Genomic DNA, 16,729 nt, shown 5'->3' on the forward strand with positions numbered 1-16,729 from the left:
AATATCTGTTTTCTATGCAAGAAAAAAATGATTTCATTGCTTAGCCAAAGGAATAGACTATAATGAAGGAAACATTGGCAACTTGAGACAAATCCCAAATCCTGCATGCAACATAATACCATATTATTGTGCCGACCAGCATGCTTTTGTGATGCTGTCTGCATGCCTAATAGGGAATCTACACATACAAAAGGCTCAGATGACAGCCTCACTGCTCTCATTTTTCAAACCAAGTCATAATAATGTTTTATTTTGTAGTTTAATGTCTTAAAGGTATGTGATACTGTAAATTTAGATTACCTAGCTTGAGGGTTCATGTACATAAGTAAATCATAACACAGTGCTGATCACAGAAAAATAAATTTAACCATGTGGTTAAATTTAACCATTGTGGTTATTGCTTGTCTTGATGGCTGAAATGACCGGTTCAGCCATTAGAACTCTCATGTAATGCTCATATAATATACACTCACTTAGCTGGCTGATGGTAAATAATGCTGTGACTTAAATATATGAGGTCTGTCCAGAAAGTATCCAGCCATGGAATATGAAAAATAGAGACATTTTTGATACAAGAAACACTGTACATAGGACAATGACACCTCAGTCCCCTTCAAAGTAGGCACCTTGGGACCTCACACAGTTCTCCCAGTTGTCATCAGGTGCCCCATGTATTTTCCTGAATCTCATTGATAGTTTGAAATCTCTGCCCTTTCTAAGGTGATTTTAGTTTTGGGAAAAGACAGAAGTCTCAGGGCATCAAATCTGGGCTGTAGGGGGTGCTGAGTCACCTGGGTGAGTTGATGTCTCACCAAAAAAGTCTGCGTGAGACATGATGCATGAGTGGATGCATTGTTGTGATGAAGCTGCCAACCACCGGTTGTCATAGCTCTGGCCTTCTGAATCTGAATAGTTTCTGCAGAGGAGTATTCAAGCTTAATGCAAAATTTGACTCACATTTGTTGCTCTACTCACTCAGTCATTTTGAATGTGACAGCCACACAGTACACATGCTCACTCAATGGCTTCTACTGCCTCCACTACCTAGTACAATGAAGTTATTATTGTTCATGCATGCATATTCCAGTTCACTCTCCTTGGCTGCCAGGTTACATTCATGTCACACAAACCATTTTCCTTATATTAACAATGGCTGGACTATTTCCAGACAGACCTTGAATAGCAAATGCAATGCAGTAAAATTCTGATAGATGGGAGCTGTTCTAGAGTTCAGCAATAATCGTATTTTCTGAGACAAGAGTGACTTCTACAAGTTTGTGTTTGTGTGGTTGTATAATCGAATAAGGATCATGCGACTTTTTTGGAAAAAAGCATACTTAAATGACACAAAATTTTATACCTATGTTTCCATAAATAGATGTGTATAACCCATTGAGTACACAAACTATTGACAATTTGCTCTGAACTTAAAATGAATTTTTTCTTTGTCAATGACTTTGAGATTAATTTTGCTTTTTAAATTTGATAATCCCTGTGTGATTTTAATGTTTCTGTTCTTCTTACTGAATATATTAACTTATCTTCAAGGATAAAATTTTTATGAGAGACTTAACAACTAACCCACTTAAGTTATATGCTCCTTCATATATACTTCTCAGCATTGATAGTAAGTAGTCAATTTATACCTGTACTCCCAATATTTAAAGAGTTTCCTTCCTAGTCTGTGTCCCTCACCCTCACCCTCTCCCTTTCTCTCTCTCCAGTTCTGTCAGTCTTCATTTATTTATCATGGTTCTCCCTGGGGCAGGTGGGCTCAGGGAAGGAGGGCCTGGGGCAGGAGGAGGGGACAAGAGCATCCCATCAGGCTGTCCAACATGGAATGCAGGCTCAGGCACGTGGCAGAGGTGGGCACCAATGCTAGGTGGGGTCTGCTCCCCCACCCCACTCACAAGCCCTGTTGCTGCTTGCACTTGTGTTATGGGTATAAGGCCTCCTCCTTCCAGGCTCTCAGTGGTCTCTGGCTGCAAACTGCCTTCCCATGCTTCATTGCTGCCATGCCATCTACAGCTCCACTGCCGTGTGCCTCTGCCTAGTCTCTTATAGCAATGTTCATATCCAGAAATCGTTTCTCAGAGAATGTCAGTTGCTCTTTTTTTGACTTACTAAACTATGTAATACTATTGAAACTAATATATGTAGCTAATGCTTAAGACTCAGGAAATTAAATAACTAAACAATTAGTTTGCAAATAATTTAAAAGCAGGCTGAAAGTGACCAGAGGGGAGGGGGAAAATGAAAAGAAGGGGAAGGGACTAGACAAAGAACATGTATGCATGACCCCCCAACATGGACAACAGTGAGGGAATTGACTGTGGGAGTGGGGGGTGAAATGGGTGGGAGAGGACAGAGGGGGAAAAACTGGGACAACTTTAACAGAGTAACAATAAAAATCATTTAATAAAAAAATAAAATAAAGCAGGGTTAAGTACCCACATTATAATTAAAGCACTGAACAAGAAATATCAGATAATCAGAACTCTTTTCTTTATGAAAGCTTAGGCAGTCCCAAAATTTTAAAATTAAAAATGCTGTCTTTTACTTAAATAAGTTCCTTTAACATTTCATATAATAATGGCTTAGTGATGATGAACCGCTTTAGCTTTACCTTGTCTGGGAAGCACTTTATCTGCCCTTCCATTCTAAACGATAGCTTTGCTGGATAGAGTAATCTTGGTTGTAAGTCCTTGCTTTTCATCACCTTGAATACTTCTTGCCAGCCCCTTCTTGCCTGCAAAGTTTCCTTTGAGAAATAAGTTGACAGTCTATGGGAACTCCTTTGTAATGAATAAAACAAACTTAACAAAAGAGAGAGAGAGTGCCCACCAAACAAAAACAACAACAACAAAAAATGCTGTCTTTTAAATGTGGTGTAACTGGCAATGTTAATGCTAAGTATTTTATATATTTCCATACTTACAGAAGGAGCCGAAGACAAGATGTGAGACATGGCAATCCATTGACTCAGTGCAGAGGATTTAATCTAAAAGGTATTAAGTGAACAATGGTCAAACTTGATAAAGAATAACATTGTTCCATATCACATTTCAGTTAGGGAAACCCTGCAATAGATTCCAGTATTTAATTTTAAAGAAAGATTTGCTGTAAAAATTCTTGGTATTCATATATGGCAATTAAAAGTTAAGTGCTACTTGTATGTATACTAAGAATTGTGAAAAACATGGTATTTGTTATTTTGTGACTGGCTTATTTCACTTAGCATAATGTCTTCCTCAGGGTTCATTCATATTGTAGCTTGGCAGAATTATTTTCCTATTTAAAGTAGAGAAATATTCCATCGTATGTACACATTATTTTTTAAATCTTTTAATCCCTGGCTGGACATTTGGGTTGCTTCCACCTATTGGTTATTGTGAATAATCCTGATCCACACATTGGTGTACTACACTGCCTTGATTTTACAATCTATAACCATTTGATATACTTCTGAGAATCCTGCCTTGTGTCTTATAATTAATCTAATCCTCTTCTTCCCATCCTGACTTGGAGATATCATGTTTATACGTACTTTCCCCACTAATCCCGTGCCCCACCTCACCCTCCACATCAACCCACCCAGCAGAAGTACCTTCAGGCAGCACTTCCTCCTGTTTCACTAAGGTGCTACTGATGTACAGTTAGCAATTTACACGGAGACATTGATTGCTAATCTTTTTGAGTTTGGGTGTTATTGTAGTCAAGAATGACCTTCTTGTTACTAACTATACCAATTAGAAGGGTAAAATTAAGACACATTTTACTTAATTGTTTCATAAAATCTAATTTAGGGAATAAATTCAGGTTACCTTTTCTCTATTTACTGAGTGTTTTATAAATCTAGTGTCTGTCCTCATTAATAGTTGTAATAGTCATAGTGGTGGGAGTATGGGCAGTGGAGGTTATGAAAAAACACTGATGTTGATTTTGTATCAAAAACAGCTAATTTCTTTTGTGTGTGTATTATCTCACTTAATGCTCAAGAAACTGTTCTCAAGTAGGGTCTACAATATTTCTATTCCCATTATATAAATGAGTATTCTATCCATGTCTAAGTACCACATGAACATACTAAATGCTTTTCCTAATTTAAGAATTTCAGTAAAGAACTTGTATGAAATTATTATAATCTGTGTTTTAGAGCCAAGAAAAAATAAGACACAGAGAGAGATCAAGTAATTTGTCTAAGATTACACAGCCAGTAGCAGTGAGGTTAGGATTTTACCTCAGGAACCTCTGATTCTACAGTTTGTATTCTCAACCACTGCGCCCACTGTGGCCACACCTTGCTTTCTGCCTTTTTCCGATATTTCTGAATCTTATCTATACTACATTGAATATGGAGTTTAGGGTTGGGATGAACCTAGCTTCAGTATTGCCTGATATTAACTCCTTAGTTTTTCTCATAACTTACAGGCTCAGCTTGCTCAACGGTGAAAAGCTGAGAAAACCTAAGTCACAAATATGTTGTAATAATTCAATGTTGAAGGTGATATTAAGTGCATTCCTGTTACTATTATACCTCTACTATTTGGTGTAGAATAATTCTTGAGTTGATAATCGTTTGCTTATGTCTTTCTCTTCTTCCCTTTAGCCTAAACAAAACAGGTAAACTATATATAATAGTTCGCTTGTTAAATGATTAAGACTGCCTTTTGGGGGCTGTCATAATTGATATATAGAAATAGATATTCAAAAAGGAGAATAGGCTCTAAATTCCATTGTTTCTCTCTCTGCATTTATTATTGCCTTCTAGCATATAGAAATGCTGCTGAAATCGTTCAGTACGGAGTAAAAAATAACACCACTTTCCTTGAGTGTGCCCCCAAGTCTCCACAGGCATCTATCAAGTGGTTGTTACAGAAAGACAAAGACAGGAGGAAAGAGGTGAGTACCGCAGTGCAGCAGCAATCAATCAGAGCTTCGGAAAGAGCATTCAGTAGCATCCCTCAGTGAGGTTCAGATCAAAGGAAAAAGGAAAAGCATATGAACATCTTTTTATGTCTTTGGGATGACCAGTGCCACCTCCTGTAAAACCCTTTGTCTGTAGAGTTGATGGATTAATTAGAAATCCTCTCTGCCTGCTTACCTCTGTAACATGGTGATTGAAACAAGAGCTTGGGCACACAGACGGGGGTATTGATATGAGGAAGAATTCGTAAAAGAAACAAGATGTGTGCAAATCCAGAAGCCAAGTTCTCACACAACAGTACCTTTGTGTGATTCACAAGATGAAAGGGTCCTTAAAAAAAGTTCAATTTTCCTCGGCAAGAAATTACCCTAAACTATAACCTTTATGGTAAAGACCATTTCTCTGCTGTGTAGTAATCTATTCCCACTGCGTTAGTATTTATAATTCTCATGTTTTGGTTAGGTAATATATGAAATTATTGTCTATGGGACCATTGCCTTTATTTAGTGATTTTGGAAAAAACAAAATTAAACTAGATCCTCAAATAAAAGAACACTTAAATTAACCCTTTGCTGGTTGAAAAAAAATCTGTTTTAAGAGAGAAACATTGTAAAATGGCATAGGATGAAATATTCTAAATAACGAATTTCGCAGTATTGATTTCATCTTGTCCTGATAAATATATGTATATATAAAGTCTTGGAGTAGTCTAAAATGTAATGCTGTTAGCCATATACCATAAAGTCTGATGGAACAAAGGGGAAAATGGAGCCTTCTGCATTGATGTGTATTCTATGTGGGCAGTTTTAGTCCTATGTATTAAGCTAATCAGGGCTGTGTAGAATGGATACATCCCAAGCTATATAACATCCACACTGCATCAGAGTTCTAAAAGAGATCTTCGGTTCCATATGAGAAAATGGTAAGTCTCAGACCTGCCTATCCAAAGATGTAAAGAGCTGTTTAGGAAATTGTTTGTATTCTGTCACTGAAATATTAAGACATAGTCATAAAAAGGGATTTACCCATCTGGAGAAAAGATGAGCTAAACAGACTTCAGGGCTGCTTCTTGCTCCAGAACTAAACCAATGTAACAATGATGTTTAAAAAACCTTAAAAAATGTTTTATTAGTAAAAAAATTGTTTATTTGATCTCTATTTTCTTTGCTACATCTGTCATCAAAGAAGTCTTGAGATTTCTACAGTCCGATTAATTTTAAATTCTTATGAATGAATGTGGATTATAATAATAACTATCTTGCAAAGTAGCCTGGGGTAAAAGTTATAATATGTAATCATGATTATCATATAGGATAGACATGAACCATCCTTCCTGAGAAAGTCTATATGTATGTATATTAATGAGAAATCTAAAATCAAAGAATAATTATCTAACAAGAATAAAATATTTACCTTTTATTCAGCAGAAAGTTCAAAAGAATAATATACATTAATTTACTATAATCTTCATTATTTAAAATCAAAGTAAATTAATATATAGCCTTAAATACATGCTACAGAAATTAATAAATGAAGTTCAAAATAGAATATGTTATGAATTAAATCTCTTGTGATAATACTAATGTTCTATTTCAGGATGCTCAAGAATGTGGCGACTCAAATATTAATATCTTGATTATTTTCAATTAAAAACATAAAAATGCTATAATTTAAGATAATGAAAAAAATAACTCTAATATAATTACAAAAATCTGTTGTGTGCCAAATTTAGACAGAGCACAAGTCCATTCATTCTATTTTAGTTCAATGTACTATTAATATTTTAATAATTTTATCTTAATTAGGTCTTACTAGTTTAAGCAAATATATCGTAATTATATTAATGATATATAAATATTGAACTTTTTAAAAAAGTATGACAAATGGTATAAACTAGTGCAGAAAAATACAAATAGTTTTGCAGATTAGCATAAAGTAAAAAACAAAAGTCCTCCTCCCCTTCACTTTAATACTTATTCCCACTTCCTAGAGCATAAGGCTCTCAAAATAATACATTAAATCATTATATATTTCTCCAAATATTCTCCATAATTTTTATTATGCTCACCACACCCAGCTAAATATCATATATGTGGAGCTAACTCATTTTTCTTGGTTGCATAGTACTCTGTTGTATAAATGTACCTTAAGTTTTTTAAAGATATCCTTTGGTTAGGTTCTTTCTTGTTTTTACTCTTATCAAAAACATTATGCAAATAAATATCTGCATACTTGTAAAAGTATATCTTCTAAACAAATTCTAGAAAAAATATTTGCACCAAATCTTGCATATATATTATATATATAATATTATCAACTTGACCTCTAAATTTTTCTCCAGTTTTGCACAAAAAGGAAAGGCTTTCTTTTCTTTCATTTCTGAATGTATTTCTACATCATTTAAACTATATCTGATGTATATTTAAACTTTCAAAATTAAATTAACATCAAAATTTTGCTTTATATACTTTAGTCTTTACTTTGTGCTCTTGTCTAGTTCTGTTCTATTGTCTATATTTCAGTACTGTTCTTTTCCTTTCTGTGCTTTTGTGTGTGAGTAACTTTTTATCTACAAGAGTCTTTCCTTGATTTGGATTCCATTAGTAATAAAATAAGCATTTACATAGAAGTGTACCATTTTTAAAAACCATCTCACATGCATTCCATTTTATTAATTTGGATCAAAAATTTGTTTCCCTCAGTGGAAGCATATTACAGAGTATACATATCAAGAAAACTTTTACCACTTAGATTTTTAATCTGTTCATTGACTGTAAGGAGGACCTGGAAGGAGGGTGGATTTCCAGCATTTGTCTGATATCTAGCAAACAATAGATTTTTTTTTTCAGTATAAGATTATAAAATGCTCTGACTGGTGTGACTCAGGGGATTGAGCACCGGACTGGAGAACTAAAGGTCGCCAATTGGATCCCCAGGCAGGGCACATGCCTGGGTTGTGGGCCATGTCCCCAGTTGGGGGCGCGCAAGAGGCAACCAATCACTCCCACATCAATGTTTCTCTCCCTCTCTTCCCCTCTCTCTAAAAGTAAATAAATAAAACCTTTTTAAAAAAGATTATAAAGTTATTTCATTTTAGCCTTATAGCTTTTGATTATTTTTCTTTGGAAAGTAAAACCACTTAGAAGTCTTACAAGGCAATGACATTCCAGCTTATTTTTAGTGATTCTTTAGTGTGAGGTAATTGGGAAAAAGCCCTTAATAATGTTCAAAATGACTTATATAACTTTTAGGAGAATATTTATTCACTCAGTAAAACAGGTAAAATTCAGTCATTTACTTGTTGCTTCATGTTTTTACTAATAAGTATTTTTGTTACAATAAAAGTTGAGAACTCCAGGATGAAATAGATATTTTAAGTAATATGTGAATCTCATTTGCTGTATATGTTGACTGTGAATCACATTCCTGAAGCAACCAAAATTCTGGGTTTATCTATGGAGAAACTACTTCTATCCTAAAGGAATGCACTAAGCTATTTTTGGCAGTGTGGGTGATAGCTTCACCCTCTCTTTAATGATTCAGTGCCCCTGAGACAAGATCTCCTGTGCAGAAGAAGGCAGTGTGACTCACCTAAAATCTTCCCACTAAGGAGGAAGTTAGTTAGTATCTTATACTTTTGCCAAATTTGTGAAATCAACAGTATTCTGTATATGTTTCCCATATGTTTTTAGAGGATACAGAGTTGGGTTTTCAAAACTTTGATGTCTCTGTTCTAGGTCAAGCTGAATGAACGCATCATAGCCACTTCACAAGGGCTCCTAATCCGTTCCATTCAGGATTCTGACCAAGGACTATATCACTGTATTGCAACAGAAAATAGCTTCAAGCAGACCATAGCCAAGATCAACTTTAAGGTTTTAAATTCCGAAATGGTAGCTGTTGTAACAGACAAATGGTCACCGTGGACCTGGGCCAGCTCTGTGAGGGCTTTGCCCTTCCATCCAAAGGACATCATGGGGGCATTCAGCAACTCAGAAATGCAGATGATTAATCAGTATTGCAAAGACACTCGGCAGCAACATCAACATGGAGAAGAATCCCAGAAGATGAGAGGGGACTATGGCAAGTTAAAGGCTCTCATCAATAGTCGGAAAAGTAGAAACAGGAGGAATCAGTTGCCAGAGTACTAATGTGTTCTTACATGGGGCTTATGCGTCCTGTAGTCGTCAATGATCTGTTTATTTTCAATGATCAAATTTTGAACAAAGAATCTTGTTGTTACTCACAGGAAACTCCTGAGAAAGGTGATTACACACTCCTAAAGTGAATGTTACATGAACTGAAATGAGCATGCATTTTCTTGTATGATATTGACTAGCACTAGACATGTCATGGTCCTCATGGTGCATATAAATATTTAAATTAACCTAGATTTTATTTATGTCTTTATTTACTTTTTCTTCAAATCAATATGATGGTTATAAATCTAGAATTCTTACATCCCTTAATTGAATGAGGGCCATAAACCCGTATTCTTCCTTCCTTGCTTTAAGGATTTCTAATAGTCACTGATTTAATATATGAAAACAAATACCAAGTTTACAACTTCTTTGTGGTAGGAGTTGTATAAATGCAAGTGACAGAGTAGCTGTCAAAGAATGTGGAATAGAAAAAGAGACAAGGAAGAGGATATTTAAAAGTTACATAAAATAAAAGTGGTTTGTAAGAAGAAAACAAGGCATTTATATGCTTTCAGTGAAATGTGTTGTTGGCTACTTGTAATTTTGCAAAAATTGTCAGTTGCTGAGATCTGTCATTGATATTTGTTCCGTTGTTTCAGGAAGATAAAATGACCCTCACTATAGATTTTTGATTGGCGTTACATCAGTGAAGCATCTAAGTTTATGTTCTTATGTTATCACCTTCCAAACAAAAGCACCTTTTTTTGGAAGTCATTTAAGTTATTCTAGACTCAGAGACTATAATCTAATACCATTTGATCAGTTATTGAGTTTGTTCTAATATTTTTTAATCTGTGTGGCAAATTAAACAATATAAGAAGAAAATTTTTTTCAAATATCACCTCTCTGTATGAGGGACGAAACCATCAAAGTGGAATAATAAGAAAAATAAAGTAGAAAATGAAATTTTATTAACAAAAGTTTATGAAAATGTGACAAGTTTTTAACTTTAATAATTAATTTCATGATTAACTCACAATTATTTTTGTTTACCAATCTCAGATCCCATCTTGAATTTTATGTCACCAGTTTATTTTTAATGATCTTTTGTGTGTTCATTTTGTGGAGAAATGAAACAAATCTAGTCTGAATGAAAACAGACATACTTTCTTTTAAAAAGATGCTTGTGCATTATGTTCACTGGTATGTAAATACAAATGTGGGAAGTTTTGTGATGAATAAAACAATTATCTTCTAGTTGTATGTTTGAGTTATATTATTAGAATACTTTAATATTGAGGGTTTTTTTACTCCAAATAACAATTATATGAAATAATATGAACATATCTTCCTAGTTTCATATTTCTTTTGAAGTCACAAATTTTGGTCTTTCATTTAATTTACCATTTAAGATATTTTTATGTTTCTAGGTACGAACAGAAGTTGTATGACATACCTAATCAAAACTTATTATAAAAGTTTTAATTGTAGTTAACTATCCGTGAAGAAGGCAATCAAGGTAAATATGTCACCTTTTTAAGCACTGCAATGTAAAGATTCAATAATTAAAAATCATTGCCAAAATTAATATAACCAGTAATTGGAATCTAAAAATATGATTTATTATCTAAATGGTAGTAAATTATGACATTAAAAAAGAAGGCCTCAATGGGGAAAAATAGCAGTTAAACTCAACAAAAATATTGTTCATTTTTAAAGAAAAGCTATTAATTAAAATCTATTGTTACAAATGTGTATGATTCTAAAGTAGCCTCTAAAGCAATTTATTATACCCATTATTTGCCTGCTTAAAGGGTGTAAACAAACCTCTTTATTTCCCCTCTACATGCACAAAGAGAAATGCATGCAAAGCCAAAACCATCTTCTGTATTTATGGTCAAGCTATTCTATGTACAGAGTTGAAAGTACAATGGGTTTTCAAGTCAGAGGGCAGGGGACACTACACAGGACCCCTTGCTTCATGTAAACCCAAATTGATAGACAGTAAGGGTGTTTAGTTTTATAATATTATTTGTGTTATTTAATACCTTTTACTTTGAACATTATTAAATTGTATATACTTTTTATGACTTTTAAAATTATAGAAATCCTTCTTGAACAGAACTGCCAAATGTAAAAAAAAAATTCTGTCTTAAAACTATTGTTAAAGTATACTGAATATTGGTGGTTGATTGGTTTTATTTTGTGTACTTTGACAATTTGAAGACTTAATATGTTTTCCATTTGTATTGTATATAACATTTCCTAGAAAAGCACTTTTTTTTTTCAAAGTGTAGGTTTATTAATAGATTTCAGCATGATGAAACTGCCATTACAGTGAATGTTCACTCTGTGTAGGAAAATAAGCTAAATGTAGTTAGTATATTAATATTTAATTGGATATTGAATAAAGCATTTGCCTGTCAACATTTAGATTTTGAGATTTCTTCTATTTATGTGCTTGTCCTCTGTAGTAATGGAAGTGGAGAAAGAGAAAACAACAAAAATTAAAAATTATACCAACAAATCTTTCAATCTGGTGATTCTGTACTGCTCCCTAATTTCCTCATTTTTTCTTAGTATCTCCCTTGCTTATATTTCAGCTTAACCTTAATTTAGAATAATTTCACTATATTCCTTATATTAATTTTAATGCATTTCTGGAGCTTTACAATTCTTATCTAAGTAAAAAAATTAAGGAAAAGATAACAGTTTCATATATATATATATGTATATATATATATATGTGTGTGTGTATATATATATATATATATATATATATATATATATATATATATATCCTTCTGTCTAAAAGCAAGAGAGACTATAGCTTTGTTTGGAAGCATAGTTAAGCCTGTAAAAATCTTAAGTCTAGACAAGGAAATGAGAAGACTAACTAAACAAAAATGTTTACTTAACAAGAGGCATTGAGAATTTCATGGAATTTTATGTGTCATGAAAAAACTTTAGAAGACTATTGTGGAAAATAATTTTTATTATCCTTCTTAATTTATCCCACCATCCTTTTATCCAATAACCTTTCACTACAAGAATGCAATCCCCTCTGCAAAATCAAAACCAATTGCAACAAATTTCCTATATGTGCTATTTGGTGAATTTTACTGCCAATGAATTGTTTTTCCTAAGGGGCCTTAGGTATATATTTCAGTTTTTATGGTTTCATCATAAGGTTCCTTTCATGGTGCACAGGTATTGAGAATTAAAAGAACTAGCTCCAAGATTTAAAAAAAAAAAAAAATGCCATCTCCACTCTACTGGCTAATGTATTTGTCTATGCACCTCATAAAATAATACTTTCTACTCAGTTTGAATTGTATATTTCTCAGGGCTATTATGTTGCCATGCTTGAGTGTTACTTACATAAAATGCTATTAAAGAATGACATTATAGCAAACACATTAAAAGTGTTTATTCTATGTTAGATTACCTCCCAGCCCCCAAGAACAAAAGCAGGGTGAATTCTATTTCTTAAGTGTTTTCCTTTCCTCTGAAATATTTATATAAAAAAATCAACCAAACATTTTATGAGATCAAAAACATCATAATTTCTGCATGGAAAATTGATATGTGATGGAATTATTATAAAAATAAGTTATTGTTTCTCTGGATTTTGTTGTTGTTGTTGTTGTTGTTGTTGTTGTTGTTTTACATGTACAGTCTTTGGCCCATGAAGGGTACAAAGAGAAAAGAAATTTCCTATTTTTTCTTAGGTCCTTTCAAAATGTTATGTCTGCAATTCTATATAGGAAAAAAGTTATGACTCCTTGTTTTATGTTTTTATTTTACTGATTTGTGTTTGTGCATACATGAGCGCAGGTGGGGGAATCATAATCATCTTCTCTGCTTCAGAGCAGAGCTGAAAACAGAATAGAGCATTGCTCATCAGACAGAGAAGTTGGACCTCGAAGTATCTTATGAGGTGATGCAACTTGGAAGTTGTAAATTGTAGATTGAAATTAAGAATCAACTTGACTCATGGATAGGAAATGCAGGCATGGGAAACAAAAAAACAGAGGAATTGCTACCAAAGCCACATCAGCCTAGGAAAATCAGTAAAGTCCTAGTGATGTTTTTACATACACATATGTATGTTTGTCATGCCCACAGCTTATGCACCAATCTACAAAGTAGCTATATTCAATTCTTTATTATTTCAAAATGAATATCAATTTCTGTTTCAAATCTCCATTCTAGCTTCTGGGAACATTACATTTGTCTTGATGAGCTGTTGCTTTCCCTAATGGAATTTATAATATCTCTCAGGTTTTAGTTATGAAATTTAAATAAGTTAATACATGTGGAATTCTTACAGTGCCTGAAACATAGTAAATGTGTAATGTGTATGCTATTGTTTTTCCATTAGGAGATCAAAACTATTTCTTCCAAGTATTTAAGCATTTGTCCCTCTTTTACCTCAGATTGCATCAAAATAATTTAACTGATATTTGATGTCACTTGTCTATATTGGCATCTATGGAAATATCATTTTTCTATTTAAATGTTGCCATCAGTTCACAGATGTTGGATTTTTTCCCTTGTTGCTGATGCAAAGCCCTTTAGAAAAGATGAGCTTTCCACTACATCCAAACACACTTAATGAAATTGGGATTTGTCTTTAAGATAAGCTGAGGGCCACTTCTACCTAAACTACTAGGAAGTGTGTGTGTGTGTGTGTGTGTGTGTGTGTGTGTGCACATAGTTGGCCCCTCCAGGAATTGAAACTTCTTGATACACAAATATACAAGTAAGGTAGAAAAATAGGACTCACTCTTCTGTGCTCACCAACCTTTCCTCACAATCACGGTCTCTGATAGCATGGATTAGTCACTGAATAGCTCCCTGAGCTTGAGCGGTGCATTTCACCCGGTGGTACTCAAGTACTTCAAATCTCCTCACCTACTTAAAGAACTTCTCTTTTTTTAAGAAAAAGAACAGAAGCCTCTCAATTCCAAATTAACTCTTTGGCCTTCCTCATGCCTAAAAACATTACTTTTAAGAGGCTCATACTGGAATTCAAAGTCAAGCAGCTGGGAGCTGTGCTAAAGAAATAGGGAGAGAGAGAGCAATGGAAGATTCCCATCCTTGCTGTGTTCACTTTAATCCCATTAGCCAAAGAGAATGCTATACTTTGAGAAATTTAGGGGCAGGGAGTCATCTGGCTGGGGACACAACTAGTTACAATACCTCCCTTTAAAATACGCCTAGTGCATTTAAATGTATAAAGCTAATCCCCAATTTAAAAGAAAAAAGGAGTCAAATTCTAACTCATACCTATTAGGTTCCCTACAAAAAATAAGAATGACCTAACTTTGCCTTGAGCAGTACAACCTGCCGGATATAACAAGAAGTCTTTGCTACCCTGCTTTGTTAAATGGGATGTTGTGTCAAATTACACATTCTGTTTAATAGGGTATTATCAAAAATACTAGGTATGCATTACCAATTTGTAAGAAATGGAATACAGTAAAACACACTCAACACGAAAACAATGCAAAACATATTTTAAGTTCTTTAAGTAGGTGAGGAGATTTGGAGTAGGGAGATAATGATCTCAAGTTTTAAAGGAGACCCAAAGGAAAGCTGACCTCATTTTATTGACAGAAGATTACACTGTGTATTTATAGTTTGTGATATTGACTTCTTGAAGAGAAAAAAACAAAAAACGGTACTGTTTTAAAGAAGGAGTCCCTGATATTCCCATCCAGGTAAATTTTTTCATTTGCTAATTAAACAGTGGTTCCAGTAATACTGAAGATTTAGTATAAGTTTCCTTTTTTAAAGATATTTGAAATTTTTCCACATTATTTAATTTGGGCTTTTAAAGTTCATCTGTCATTGTCTTCCTGGATATACTTTTGATACTTTTTCCTTGTTTCTCTTCCTCAGATCTTTTTTCCAATTCAACTAAAACACAAAATCTAATAAAAAATTAGATAAGGCTCTTTCTTCTCTCCCATTTTTAACCCACAAGCCTCATGGTATAGTGTGATGGAGATTTTAGGAGAAACAAAATGAGATGTTGGGTACTAATTCCATAGCCCTGCTGTGTTCCCAATCCCATAGTTCTACGCTGAAGAGCTCTTAAAGATACTACTGGTTATAGAATACCACCATAATTCTGCCATAAGAGCCTTTTTGCTCACAGTAAGAGAGAATATATTTTACTGTAATAAGAAATTTCTTTTTCAACAACTAGAGTGAGGAAATAAAGGGGAGAGGGAAACTAATAGGAGAAAAGTAAGAAACAAAATTTGATATTTCTTTTAAACTCTCCAAAAGCCAACCAAACCATTGGCTGGTGCTGGAGTGGGTTCTGCTCTGTTGCATGGCCATCTGAACCCTGGGTTTCATTGTCATGTCTTCATCACATGTGAAATACCCTCTTGGTAAGTCAAATGGATTAACCTTCTCTGTAAGCAAATTCTGTTTCCTTCTAGGCCACACTTAAGGTTGTTGTCTTCAACTTTTTTTGCTTAATAGCATCTTTAACATTTCTTAGCACTGAGGGTTAGAGCTTTGCCTTGAAATTTGTCAGAAGTGTATATACAAGCAACCTATGAGGCTGAAAACCAGAGAAACTTATGTGAAGAATTAGAGGAGAGCACACACTGGCTAGCTTTTGCTTGCCAGTGTGAAATCTTGACACAATGTGGGTCTTTATAGGTCCATTGTATCAGATAGGTGATAGATGATAGATAGGTAGATAGATAGGTAGATCATTAGTCCTGAGAAAGCTTTTAATCATTGGTTTATTGGAAAATAATAGGTAATTTGTGAACTTGAATTTAATTTATGAATTTTGGGTAGCAGTGCTGAATTGAAGTCATAGAAATTCACATTAATAGGTAAAGGTGCCCATCTAAGGTGAAGGAAGGAGTTTAGCCTTCTGAAGCTGTTGCCCTGATCATGTTGATCCCAGTTTAATGCAGCAATGAGTTTTCAGCTTTTCCTAATCTATTATACTCACCTATCCCCTAGAGACTCATCATGAGCAGGTTGTTTGAGGTCTCACCATATTCACAGTTGTCTATAAAAATTCAGAGAAGGAAAACTCTGATTCCAAAAAACCTCCGCTGCCTTGCGGCATACCTCTTCAGGGGAAAGGCTAGGGGAGTAAACCCCGACAGAAAATCCGGAGCCGGAGTCCCTAAGGCGGTTTGACGTTGTAGTCAACACCGGCAACTCCTGCGGCGCACCTGAAGCCAAGCTGTATTGACTCCGTCTTTCCCTTGGATCCTTCAGCTGCGAAGAGAGGGGGGGTCTGCTGCATGGGCAACAGCAGACCCTCCATATCACCCTGCCCAGGCTCTGTAGCTTCAGCTTCACTGGAGAGGACACTCCAGCGACATCGCAAGATGTCGATTCAACACGGGAGGAGACAGATACCGTGTCACTCCCGAGTCGGACTGCACAGCCATTCTCGGCGGTGCAGATAGACTCTTAAGAAGCTACACCATCGTCTCTCGAGATGGACGGCTGCCAACGACGACTCAAGTACTTCCTAAGAGACTTTTCAAAGGCTATATAGCACGTAACACATTTCTAAAGTTAATATCTAAATATTTTACTCTGTGTTTAATTAGTTGCCAAAGATTTAACTTCCAGTATGATATATATTGTGACATTAAAAAAAAATACT

General features: G+C 34.5%; 1 protein-coding gene across 2 annotated transcripts in view; it reads left to right on the forward strand.

The window, feature by feature from the left end:
• The window catches only part of SEMA3C (semaphorin 3C), a 177,422-nt gene extending 167,090 nt beyond the window's left edge, over positions 1-10,332 (forward strand). For both annotated transcript variants that reach the window (XM_090287286.1, XM_090287287.1), the window contains exons 16-18: positions 2,941-3,008; positions 4,772-4,902; positions 8,665-10,332. In XM_090287286.1, coding sequence (XP_090143412.1) covers positions 2,941-3,008; positions 4,772-4,902; positions 8,665-9,078 — 613 coding nt within the window. In that variant the 3' untranslated portion in view covers positions 9,079-10,332. The remainder of the gene's footprint in view (positions 1-2,940; positions 3,009-4,771; positions 4,903-8,664) is intronic.
• Positions 10,333-16,729: the final 6,397 nt, after the last annotated feature.

Source organism: Furipterus horrens, unplaced genomic scaffold (genome assembly GCF_987537825.1).
Source record: "Furipterus horrens unplaced genomic scaffold, mFurHor1.1.pri manual_scaffold_9, whole genome shotgun sequence".
Classification (NCBI taxonomy): Eukaryota; Metazoa; Chordata; class Mammalia; order Chiroptera; family Furipteridae; genus Furipterus; species Furipterus horrens.